Source organism: Corythoichthys intestinalis, chromosome 1, assembly GCF_030265065.1.
Source record: "Corythoichthys intestinalis isolate RoL2023-P3 chromosome 1, ASM3026506v1, whole genome shotgun sequence".
Lineage (NCBI taxonomy): Eukaryota > Metazoa > Chordata > Actinopteri > Syngnathiformes > Syngnathidae > Corythoichthys > Corythoichthys intestinalis.
The window spans coordinates 43,775,543-43,788,702 of record NC_080395.1 but is presented as its reverse complement, the minus strand read 5'-3'; the positions used below and the strand labels follow the sequence as shown (position 1 = coordinate 43,788,702).

Below are 13,160 nucleotides of genomic sequence, written 5' to 3'. Positions count from 1 at the left end.
TATGCTATCAGAATCCGAATTGGGATCTTAACTGGCCAAGTGCATCCAAACAAACAAGAAACTTGTTTCCCGTAGTTGGAGTTACTCTGTATTAAAAGTAGCAGGTATTTTTCATAGTTTGGCGAGACATGCATCTTATACTCAGTCGCAACTTTTTTATTGTTTTTGTTTTCACACTGGCGGCTGCGCAGTGTTGTTAATCTTTAAAAAAGTAATTAATTAAAGTTACAAATTACTTCTCCCAAAAAGTAATTGCGTTATTAACTCAGTTGGCAAAGTAACTGGTGATAATTTCCTTTTTTTTTTTTTTCCCTTAAAAAAAATAATACATAGGTCACACTCTGTGAAGTTCAAAAGGTTTTTGGAACAATTGGCCATAGCCCAATTTTTTACCCTAATTTACCCTTGACCCTGAGTCAACTGTTAAAAGTTGTTAAAATTGCTCCCATTATTGCATTAGTTCCGTTCTGTCTACTTTTGACATTCGGAAGTTTAAAACTGTTTCACCATTTAAAGTTAGATTCAAGTCAAGATTTTTGCCGATTTAGCAGTATTTTAGATAAAGAGTTACTTAGGTTCGCTGGGAAGGTTCTCTACAACAGAGCCTTCCTAAGAAGTCTACTGCTTTAAGATGGCGGCTGTTTACTAACGCATCTAGTTCCTATACTGTACATGTTGCTAACGCTGCCGTGTCTGTCATTTCGTATCTAGTTCTAAATATAAAATATGTTAAATATGTTGTGTCGTTTAAGCTATAGTTATCTGAATAACTTTTATAGGTCATGTACAGTGGGGCAAATAAGTATTTAGTCAACCTCTAATTGTGCAAGTTCTCCCACTTGAAAATATTAGAGAGGCCTGTAATTGTCAACATGGGTAAACCTCAACTGTGAGAGACAGAATGTCAAAAAAAAAAAAAACAACAGAAAATCACATTGTTTGATTTTTAAAGAATTTATTTGCAAATCATGTTGGAAAATAAGTATTTGGTCAATACCAAAAGTTCATCTCAATACTTTGTTATGTAGCCTTTGTTGGCAATAACGGAGGCCAAACGTTTTCTGTAACTCTTCACAAGCTTTTCACACACCGTTGCTGGTATTTTGGGCCATTCCTCCATGCAGATCTCCTCTAGAGCAGTGATGTTTTGGGGCTGTCGTTGGGCAACACGGACTTTCAACTCCCTCCACAGATTTTCTCTGGGGTTGAGATCTGGAGACTGGCTAGGCCACTCCAGGACCTTGAAATGCTACTTACGAAGCCACTCCTTTGTTGCCCTGGCTGTGTGTTTGGGATCATTGTCATGCTGAAAGACCCAGCCATGTCTCATCCTCAATGTCCTTGCTGATGGAAGGAGATTTTCACTCAAAATCTATCGATATATGGTCCCATTCATTCTTTCCTTTACACAGATCAGTCGTCCTGGTTCCTTTGCAGAAAAACAGCCCCAAAGCATGATGTTTCCACCCCCATGCTTCACAGTGGGTATGGTGTTCTTCGGATGCAATTCAGTATTCTTTCTCCTCCAAACACGAGAACCTGTGTTTCTACCGAAAAGTCGTATTTTGGTTTCATCTGACCATAACACATTCTCCCAGGCCTCTTCTGGATCATCCAAATGCTCTCTAGCGAATCGCAGAAGGGCCTGGATGTGTAATGGCTTCAGCAGAAGGACACGTCTGACAGTGCAGGATTTGAGTCCCTGGCAACGCATTGTGTTACTGATAGTAGCCTTTGTTACTGTGGTCCCAGCTCTCTGTAGGTCATTCACTAGGTCCCCCCGTGTGGTTCTGGGATTTTTGCTCACCGTTCTTGTATTCATTTTGATGCCACAGGGTGAGATCTTGCATGGAGCCCCAGATCGAGGGAGATTATCAGTGGTCTTGTATGTCTTCCACTTTCTAATAATTGCTCCCACAGTTGATTTCTTTACACCAAGCGTTTTACCTATTGCAGATTCAGTCTTCCCAGCCTGGTGCAGGTCTACAATTTTGTCTCTGGTGTCCTTCGACAGCTCTTTGGTCTTGGCCATTGTGGAGTTTGGAGTGTGACTGCCTGAGGTTGTGGACAGGTGTCTTTTATACCGATAATGAGTTAAAACAGGTGCCATTAATACAGGTAACGAGTGGAGCCTCGTTAGACCTCGTAAGAAGTTAAGGCCCAAGTACACCGCATGCGTGATCGTTGCGTTTCCGGTCCGACTCCGGTAAAAAATAGCGCCGGAGTCGATCCGTTCCCATTATATCCTATTGTTCAACGTATACCGGCCGCGTCAGTGCTCCGGCTTGACTGCGAACCACCTCCGGCGTGCCGCATGCCCGCCGGATGGTATAGGCTATTTTCTATTTTTGCCGGACACGCATCCGGCAAAATGGGCGGAGCTGGGCCTGGACGTAACAACCCAGGTGCCTAATCACGCTTTAAACACGAGCGAAGATGGATGATGAGTGCTTCATCATGGAGGTGGAAACCCACAAAATCATTTATGATGCAGCAGATCGTTACTATAAGGACACCATTAAAAGCGAAACTGCAAAGTGTCCTATTATGTGTGTTTTTCTGGCAATGATATCAAACACGACGTGCTAAGCAAAAAAAAAAAAAAAAAAAAAAAAAAAAAGAGCGTATCTGGAAGCGGTTCCACTGCAGAAATTCTCGTGCCCCTCGCACAAACAATCTCGGTTTGTATACAGAGTCGAGGGGGAAAAGTACGAAAGAGAAAAAAGAGACGAAAGAGAAAAATGAGACACCCACAAGTTTCGACCTGGTGGTCTATTCAAGACATTTCTCTTTCTTTCCTACATTTCACTTGACTCTTCATAGAAAAAACAACAGTTTGCGCTGGCCACATGAATCTGCAGTGTTGAGACACCAATTTCAAGTACGCTGTTTTTTAGTTCGTGTCGAATATAATTCGCTATCCATTTTATAAATATGACAGATTTTTTATCAGTTGTTTATAACAGCTCTATGAGATGTTATGTGCCATAAATTTTAAATGTGCACAAAGATATAAACGCACCGACACAACCAAGGGCATAATAGCCCCCCTTTCCTCCACACACGGAGCCCTGATCTCAACATGATGCAGTCAATCTGGAATTAAGAGACAGACACAACTAAAATTTTGTAGCGTCGCCGGGGCTGTCATCGGTGGGTTAATTTATTTACCAACGCGGGGCTGTCATTGGTGTGCTGGTGCACCAGCGCGACGCTCCGATTGGTGGACTAGATAGCGTCAGTGTACATACAGTGGGGAGAACAAGTATTTGATACACTGACAATGGGAAAACCCATTGGCAGTGTATCAAATACTTGTTCTCCCCACTGTAGTTGTTGTTTTTGCATTGGTGAGGTGGCGGGAAGTTAATAAAGAAAAAGAGGAAAAAGGCGTTGAAGCTCGTGTGTTGTTTTCGCGGCCAAACTTCCGCTTAGCAAACGTTACATTATCAATATGCAAGGAAAAAAATGTGCTCTCTCTCTGCTTCTCTGATGAGTACATACTACAGACTCCGTGTGTTTTTCGTTGATTTAAATGGCACATTATCGCGCGCGATCACGCGAGAGCTCACGAGGGGACGGAGTTGGCGGACCGCAGCCGTGCAGCAGCCGGTATGATTTGCCTGTTTTTGACGGACTGCGTGACACGCAGGCAACACTGAACCGGACCGGAACTGCAACGATCACGCATGCAGTGTACTTGGGCCTTTAGACCTCTTTGACAGCCAGAAATCTTGCCTGTTTGTAGGTGACCAAATACTTATTTTCCACTCTAATTTGGAAATAAATTCTTTAAAAATCAAACAATGGGATTTTCTGATTTTTTTCCCACATTCTGTCTCTCATGGTAGAGGTTTACCCATGTTGACAATTACAGGCCTCTCTAATCTTTTCAAGTAGGAGAACTTGCACAATTGGTGGTTGACTAAATACTTATTTGCCCCACTGTAACTATTTTTGGTACTAATAAAAAAAAAAAATCCAACTTCATAAAGACCTGGCATCCATATACATGGATCACATTTTGGGTCATGGAGGCCACATTATTAACATTTGGTATCACAAAATGTGACAGGTGTGACAAAATATCGAAATGGTGATATATCGTGATTCTTTGTATCCCAAAAAGTTATCGACATGCTCCTGCCAAGAATCGAGATATCGTTTTAAAAAGGTGTCAATGTCTAAAAAAATAAATAAACATGAACCAACAAGTTGCTACCAAAATCTTCCACCATTATAGTGTCTCAGTTAACTCTACGACTGCATTGACGGTGCTAAACGCCCAATCCATTTAGACTGGGAACGTTCGTTCATTCGAAACCAGAGCATTCACAGTCACTCTGTCCGATTTTCAGGGCATTTACAGGCCACTTGCTGTTTATTTTAGGGCATTTACAGGTGATTTTCTGTTGAGTTTGAGTCACTGCCTATTCATTTGGGTAATTCCCAGGTCACTTCTTGTTCTGTAACTCAAAATAAACAGGAAAAGACCCATAAAATACCCCAAAATCAACAGGAAATAACTGAAAATCAACAGGTAAATGACCTTAAATGGCCCAAAATTACCTCATTGCCTGGCATTGGCTGCCACTACCGGCCATAGATGTTCAATCCGTTTGAAGTGGGAGGGATGGCAGCGAATTAACGCATGTTCATTCGCTGCCACCCTCCCAGTTCAAATGGATTGGATGTCTGCAAGTGATAAACTCATTCCAATTTACAGCAGAAGCTTGTTTTTCTGTTTATTAGTTGTTTTAGAATATCCTATAATGATTTCCTGACCAATATATCGATAATCGTTGTATCGCCATACCGTCAGATCATCATCATGAGCCTTGCATCGCAAATCGTATCGTATCGTGAGGTACCATGAGGTTCCCACTCCTATTTCGTATACTACATTACCCAAAATATAATATCCACATACTAGTATCTCAATAATAGTGACATTTCAAAATAGGTTAGCAATATGAAGTGACAAATCGTGAGATAATAATGACTGTCTCCTCCTTACTTCAGGATCAGCTTTATTGCCTCTGCGGGAGGAAATGATGGGCATTCATCAAACCATCACTATAAAACCTTTTGCACTCACTTTGATTACAGTTTCAAATTTCATGACGTTCGTTATCGATCATTTGCGGAAAGGCCACAAAGAGCTCTGTTGTGTGTTTTGAAATCATAATGTTGTTTCCCTTTCAAGATCAAAATCCCAAAATGTTCATATCGTTTTATTGTCTAATAACATTATCAGTCCCCACACAAATGAGCTCCAATTTTAAGTAGACGTATAGAAACAAGATTTAACATAATAACGAGTATACCCTATTACTTGACCGCCCAGAGGGAGGTCTTAAAATCTCACTTTTCCTTATTCTTCTTGGAAGTTATTGTTATAAAAAATGTCGTAAAAAATACATACATATCCTATAGATTTGTTATTGTACAATGTAATTCTATGTGGAAATAAAACACTTGCTTATCTTGGTCCTCCTAAAATGCAAACAAAGTTATGATGACCAGGCCAAAAGGCCTTGATGCGAGTGGTGGCCGCCATTGCTGGGGTGTTAACACACCTCAGTAGCAGCCTAGCGTCAGTCAATGTAAACTGTAACGTTGCTGCTGCTAGGGTTGACAACTCCCTGAAAATCAAAATCAGGGACACCTCATTGGTAGAGCAGGCCGGCCTGATAATCGTCACCTTTTGAGTATATATATATATGTTTTTTTTTGTATTTCAAAACTGATTTCTTTTCCTTTTAATTACTAATACAGTAATTGTAATATAATAATTTTACTCAAAACTGAATTAGGTGCAATATTTATTGCCAATAATTATTGTTTTTCGATGTGCTTATATAACTCAATGTATTTTTAATAGTTTTTTAAAAGTGCAAACAAAAACCGAGGTGCGTTCAGTCCCTTCTGCAATAACAGTGTCAAAATAAAAACAAAATTGACAGAACACAAAAATATAATACAATTATTTGAAATAAAGTACACAGAGAAGAACAAAAAAACAAATTATCATCATTTTGAACATGCTTTTTACTCAAGCTTCACTCAAACTTTTTATCTCCCACACTCCATGTTGTCTTCCGGTATCATAAGACAACCCAAAGTACCTCGACCAATGAGATGAGCGGGATTGTCTTTGTTCTGTCAGCTCATTGGTCAGAAAACAGGAGCGGTGTGGGAATGCGTTCCTCAACATATTCTTGACAAGCACCATACAAGTATTTGTTCGTTCCACAAATAAAACACTATTTTCAATTTTCATGACGATACAAGACAGAGCCTGCTCCTTGTAAGCCTAATACGGGACGCGTACCTTTGTTTCTGAATACAGGACGATCTGGTTTTCAATGGATGGTTGGCAACTCTAGCATCTACTAGCTGTGTGTGCTGCAGGCGGTCATACTTCTGGTCGTTTTGCTCTGATTAGTCTATAGAGAAAATAGTGAGACGATTGCAAACCCCCTTTTCCATGGGACGATTCGGTGGACAGACCAAGGTCAGCTATCTCAGTAACATGTGGCGAAATGAAAGAGGGGCGCTTCTGTTTCTCTTGCTTGCCCCATAGGCCCTGAGTCTCCGAGCGGGTATCTTTGTGTGTGTTTTAATTGGTGAAACCTTACCAGAGAATAACAAACACTCATAGGTGAGTTTGGCACAATATTAATTTGGGTCACAGATGACAAATTTCAAAGAGTATAATCTAGGGATGCGTATGCATTGATCCTCGGAGCTCGTTTTTTTTATTTTTTTGGCTCGGAGCTAATTCTTTACCGTATGTTTGAAGTATAAGGAGCACCTGATTATAAAGGACATTAGTGCATCAATGTACTGCATTTGTTATCTATTCTCTATCTTTTAACATCGTAACTAATTATTGTCTCATTAATTTAGGTTTTGTTATATCATTTTATTTTTGGTTTTAACTGAATGTAAATCTTGATCACTTTACTAGAGCAGTATAACACAGTTATTCTCCAACCAATAGGTTTGAGGTCATTAACCTTAACCAGACCGGACTGCACTGTCAATTTTGGTGTAAAACAAAGGATTTTGAGTGTTTGTTATGGTCTGAAAAATATGGTATTTTATATAATTGCAGAATGAAATCTGCTACTCTGGTATTCGTGGACGGATCGGAATGAAATTTGGTAGGTATATTCTAGGTATGCATACGCATCAATCATCGGAGTGTATTTCTAAATTTTTTGACGCACGGCTGATTAATTACATTAATTAGTTGCAGAATAATTGTTGCTTGTAGGTTCTGAGGTAGCCAGTAGGTGAAGCTGGACGGTCTTAATTAATTTTAAACTTATTTTGTACGATAAATATAATTAAAAGAGTATAATTCACAGGCCCAGCCTGAAAGTGGACAGTCAATTGGATGGAATACTGTATAGGTTGCACTTCTGGAGGGAAGTGTATTTTATCAAACCGGAAAAAAATAAATCATATACATTTTAGTGATAATAATAAAAAGGAGATCAACAAGCCAACACAAAGCTAACTTGTTGACAAAACTCTCGCTCTCACTACAAATCATTATCAAATCCGTTAAAGTTTTCATCTTCAGTTTTACTTTTGAACAACTTTGCCAACTAATGGAAGTAGAGGGCCCGCCTAGAGTGCCGTTCTTACTCAGTGTGGGAAAAAAAAAACAGAGTACAGGTTATTGGCCAAGCCAAACTACAAAAAGAAAGTGTGTCTTAATGTCCGGAAAATATATTAAACATTTATACCTTGTTTGGAATTTAGTCAACTGTATCATTTTAGAGTTTGCTGAAGACAGCATTTGTATCACAGCACACCACCAAACTAAAATGTATGGGTGTTCCCAAAAAGTACATTACACTTCCTTTTCTTCAACTACAGACATAGTTGACATTGGCAACAATACTGTTAGTCGGCATCGTTCCTTGACAGCTTCAGCTTTTCAGTTTTTGTAAGCATATTGCAAATTTGCCACCAGTTTTTCCGTCTCCTGCGGTAGTTGAGTGGCAGTTTGCTGTAACAATGCTCTAGCGCAGAGTACAATGTACCCTATACATAGCAACTTTCTGTAAACTGTTCTCGACAAACCACGCAATTGAAACTGGATACTAACACCATTACTGATGGAAACAAAAACTTAGTTTTAAAGATTGGATTATTTATAGTAAAATAGCTTTTTAATTATTAAAATCATGCCAATTAACTCATTGGCTTCCATTGACAGCGATGGATGTCCAGTCCATTTGAACTGGGAGGGGCTGGGAGTGATCATCTAATAGTAATGGCAATAATTTAAAAATACAATAAAATAAAATAAATAATTTTATGTTAATTTTGACAATGTTTATTCATTAAAAAAGATAAATTTGAAAAAAAAAAAAAAACAAGGTACTCTTGTTGTTTATTTATATATTTTTAATTGATTTTAAAACAATATATATTACACATTTGTCTTTCTTTTGTACTTTCTAAATTTCAAAAAAAAATTTTAATTCCAAAAACAAAAAATATAAAGTGAATATGATGTTTTTGAATATTTAAAAAAAAAAAATGTAACTAAAATATTTTAAATAAAATAAAAATAAATATTTTATTATTCTTAATATTCCAACATTAAAAAAAATTAAACTGTTAAATATTTTATTTGCCTTTTAATAAAAAAAAAAACAAGTTTAAAAAAATCTTATATATGTACATATACTGTATATAATACATATTATTATTTAAATACAAAATTTGTTGTGGTTATATTTACATATTTTCAAATTTCAAATTAAGTTTTAAAAGCATTTTTTTAAAATTCTTTTTTTAATTTAATAAAAACATCTTGAATAAATTATGTATTCTCTCAATTTTTAATTTTTTTTTTTTTTTTTTTTTAAAAGCAAAAAACAAATGCAATACTGTTATCTGTAATTTGAACAGTAAATTGTTATTTATATATGAATTGATGAGTTGACTAATCGCAAAAATAGTTGCTGATTATTCTACTATCAAAATAATTGTTTGTGGCGGCCCTAAAGTGGGATACTCGTATCTCGAGGCAACTTTATCACCGTCAATAACAGTGAATGAGTTAATATCAGCCATATGAGTCTCTGAATAGCAAACTTTGTTTCCAGTTTTTTATTTATTTTTACCTGAAACCCCTCCTGCAATGTAGGCAGCCATCATAAGTCCCAGAGTGAAGCCAAGGTGGATGGTCAGGGGCTCCCCCAGGGTCCCCTTGCTTAGGACAGCCTGGGCCACTGAACCGCAACCAAAGAACTGCGAGAAACACAGGGACAAGAAGCTGCTCATTGTTTTGTTTTTTTCTTCCCTCTTCACCATTCCAATTATAGGCAGCCTTAACACTAGCCCCTTGTCTAACAACAGCCTCCAACTGCCAGTCGCAATTTGTCCCAGCAAAATAAAGAATCCCCCCACTTAGTTTGGACAAAACAAAGAGAGAGCAGTCATCCACACATAAAAAGGCAGCACTAATGGGTCACATTCATTGAACTTAGGTGGTGACAGGTGGAGGTGAAAAGAAGTGGGGAGGAAAATACAGAATGGAAGGACAGGCAAACTGTGATGCTGAAGATCTTACTCAACATCAAAGTGTGCTATGTGTCCTAATAGAGACATGGATGTGACAGACAGACAGACAGTAGAGTCCCAGGAGAAGCAGTCCGACACCTAATTAGCAGCCTTAAAGCGGCGCTTTAAGCTGAATGACAGGCAGGCAGACAGGACAGCTACTCACTATCAGGACAAATATCCCCAGAAACTCCGCCAGGAACTCCTTCAAGATGTCTCGCCTGAGGGCAAACCTCGCCTTCCACTTCCTTCGGCACTCACTCTCCATTTTCCCCTCACTCCTTTATGGGCTCCTTTCTCACAATAAACACATAACGAGAAGGAGAGACGAGGAGCGACGATGCTCGCTGCAGGTTGCCGCCTCCCACTCCATGCTGGAGCCCAACTGTCTTGCAGCTCCTTTTGCCGCCACTAGTAGGCTACTTCTTTGCCACTTCCAGCACTCAGCACTCCAAGTGGTGATATTGTGACCAATATTAAAACAGTAGCATGAGGGCCTTAGCCTTCATCCAATGCAAAGCTTTGTTTTGAATATAATATATATATAATACATCATCTAACATTATGCCAGACTGTGTGCTTAAATACATGAAATTTTTTTAAAAAATGTGTGTAAGCACATAAAATTGAATAAATACTTAATAAAAAATAAAAAATAAACAAGAAAATTCATGGATCTTATACAGTATTTTCATTCATCTCAAGGGGCTGCCATTTTGTGTAACACCGCCCTCTGCTGTCAACGGAAATAAAAGTCACGACGGCTTTAACGCGGAGAGCTGTATGTGAAGTGACCAAACCCGAAAACCGATTTTACTTTGTATCTGTGAGACTGCGACAAATAGCATAACTACATTGTAAAACAAAAAGTTGGCTGATCTCGAAATTTCAGCTCAACTAATTTCACTTGAATTTTTAAGAAATCTAAAAAAAAAGTTTCAGTTAAAATGACATTGAAAGTAAACTGCACTTCAGTTTAAGTCATTATACAATCATTTGCACCAGTTGGTGACTGAAACCAGGCCGCCTTGATGGCGGCACAGCGCGTAGACCAGGGGTCCCAATCCTTTTTCCAGACTGGTGTGATTTGGGTCTTTTTTTCACGGACCGGCAATGTGTGGCAGAAAAATACAGCAAATATAAAATACCACGACGGGGCTAAAACAAATGTTAAGTGCAGGGAAAATATAACTCACCCGCTGAATCAGTGGGAGGCCTGAGCTTGTTTCATTGAGACGAGATGGTCCCATCTAGGTGTGATGGGAGACAGTGAGACAGTGTTCTTTATGTCCAGTCTGCTCCGTAACATTGTCTTAGTTGCCGTAATTGCAGAGAAGCCCGCTTCACAAAAATACGATGTTGGAAACTGTAGCAAGGTTTTCAGTGCTCTCGTAGCGATGTCAGGATATTCCGGAATGACATCAATCCAGAACCTCGGTAGAGTTGTTGTCTCAAATGTACATTTAAGGTCACCGTCATTTGCGATCTCTACAAGCTGATCCTCCTGTTGCACAGACATGCTCGAATCATTCGGTTTATCACTCCTTCGCAGTTCATGGGCCACATATTATGCAGAGCGGACTTGGCCCCAGACAGTCACCTGTTGCGACAAACCCATATTTTAGGTAGGATTCTTGGTATTGTCTGTTAAAAGATTTTGTTTTCTTTGAGGTTGTAGGCTCATCTTCTGGCTTGTCAGGTGCCCTTTTCGCCATTAAAAAAATCTGTCTAAAGACGTGTGTTTTTCAGTTATTTTCGCTAGTGTGGGAGCTAATTATTTCCGGGAACAAATGTGATACGCCCGCCCTATGGCCTACGTCAGGGGTGCCCAATCCCGGTCCTCGAGAGCCCCTATCCAGCTTGTTTTCCGTGTCTCCCTCCTTTAACACACCTGAATCAACTAATCAGGATCGTTATCCAGCTGCTGCAGAGCTTGCTGATGAGCTGATCATTTGATTCAGGTGTGTTAAAGGAGGGAGACATGGAAAACAAGCTGGATAGGGGCTCTCGAGGACCGGGATTGGGCACCCCTGGCCTACGTCATATGTTATTATCGAGAACAAGTGCACATAGATACAAAAAACAAGATTTCTATGACGACGTTCTATCCAGTTGTCGTATTATATGTAGAGTAGACAGGGATATTGGTGTGTTAAGGCGCACAGGCCAAAGGTAATTTGACTAGAATGCAGTCGTTAATTAAATTATTTATTATTTCTGTGCGGCCCTGTAGCAAATGCGGCGGTTGGGGACACCTGGCGTAGTGCACGCTGACAAGGTGCTTAGCTTAGTTGTCTAAGCTAAGCACCCTGCCAGCGTGCCCTTTTAAAAGCACTGCAAGTGAGAGCTAAGACTTAGCTATGTTCTGTTTACGCAATAATTTACTTGTTAATACTGCATAATAATATGGCAAGTTAATTCAACTCATTTACCTTAGCAACCAGTGACGTGCCATGCTGCCAGCTGCTACCTGATGACGTCAATTCCTGAAGACCTCGCCACCACTCTAATATGAAAGTATAACACCACGCTATCCTCGCCATATATTGCAAACATTTTCTGGGTTTAACTCACGAGATTCGTCATATTTTGCTATTACTAATAATATCACAGAATGACTGGGGAAAGCAAGGTTCCGAGAGAAATCACGACGCTCGATGCCTACCACTCTTCCTTTCGTGAAGTGTCGAGCTGCCAACCGGCGTCATCACTAACGTCTGCTGTGCCGAGTAAATCGTCATCTGACGCCTCAGGTTCAAACATGTACGGATTAATTGGAGACAATGTTTCCTGGGAGCCTTTGCCATCGTTGGAGTCACAAGAGCAATTCTGAATGGTTACTTACAGTATTTCACTGATATCGTTGCTGTTGCTATGCCCTCTGTGGATAGTCTTCTGTGTGTTCAGGAATTTACGTCACGCTTCTTAAATATTTAATATAACTTAAATATCTGAGTTCAGTCTACCTAAAATCTTAAAAAGCTACAAAGTCGTTTTCTAATAGTTTGAGCTGCTTCATGCATGAGATACAGTAATGTGTTATCTGTGTAATTTTTTTTATTTGATTGCAATCGCGTTTACAAGTGTATTTGGTAGGCTTTGAAATTGGTCATGGTGTGATGTCACACTTTGCCTTATGATGCAAGTACCCGCCTCATCATTCTTCCTTCTAATATCAGGAGCGCTGAGCACCGAGAAGAGCCGTCTTGAGGTTGCCACTTACTGGTTCTAAAATGTGCTGCATTAAGCACACAGCATAACAGGGGTCTCCAAACCGGTCCTCAAGGGGTGCTGTGGGTCCTGGTTTTGGTTCTAACTGATCCAGCACAGACAGTTGAACCAATGAGGTGTTTGCGATAACAGCAGCTCCTAACCGCGATGAACTGATTACACTTGTAAAACACCAGATTGGTGAGAAGGTGCTGCCTTGTTTGGTTGAAATGAACTTCTGCACCCACTTCCTACGTGGAATAGTTTGGAGACCGCTGCCGTATACACATTAAATAAATCATTGTTTGAATTGATAAACTAGTACAGTGGGGCACATAAGTATTTAGTCAACCACTAAT

General features: G+C 39.5%; 2 protein-coding genes across 3 annotated transcripts in view; one reads left to right on the top strand and one right to left on the bottom strand.

Moving 5' to 3' along the window:
- The window catches only part of adam10a (ADAM metallopeptidase domain 10a), an 82,685-nt gene extending 71,469 nt beyond the window's left edge, over positions 1 to 11,216 (top strand). The window contains exons 18-19 of the mRNA XM_057831403.1: positions 7,121 to 7,169; positions 11,144 to 11,216. The gene's annotated coding sequence lies outside the window, so the exon portion shown is untranslated. The remainder of the gene's footprint in view (positions 1 to 7,120; positions 7,170 to 11,143) is intronic.
- The window catches only part of aqp9b (aquaporin 9b), a 29,368-nt gene extending 16,710 nt beyond the window's left edge, over positions 1 to 12,658 (bottom strand). Inside the window, exons 1-6 of one of the 2 annotated variants that reach the window (XM_057831442.1) lie at positions 12,437 to 12,658; positions 12,257 to 12,339; positions 12,024 to 12,097; positions 10,788 to 11,191; positions 9,758 to 9,884; positions 9,153 to 9,279 (exon numbers count right to left, since the gene is read on the bottom strand). In XM_057831442.1, coding sequence (XP_057687425.1) covers positions 9,153 to 9,279; positions 9,758 to 9,859 — 229 coding nt within the window. In that variant the 5' untranslated portion in view covers positions 9,860 to 9,884; positions 10,788 to 11,191; positions 12,024 to 12,097; positions 12,257 to 12,339; positions 12,437 to 12,658. Of the gene's footprint in view, positions 1 to 9,152; positions 9,280 to 9,757; positions 10,244 to 10,787; positions 11,192 to 12,023; positions 12,098 to 12,256; positions 12,340 to 12,436 lie in introns of those variants that run through there. The other variant, XM_057831434.1, reaches the window with a different exon arrangement.
- Between the last annotated feature and the right edge of the window lie 502 nt (positions 12,659 to 13,160).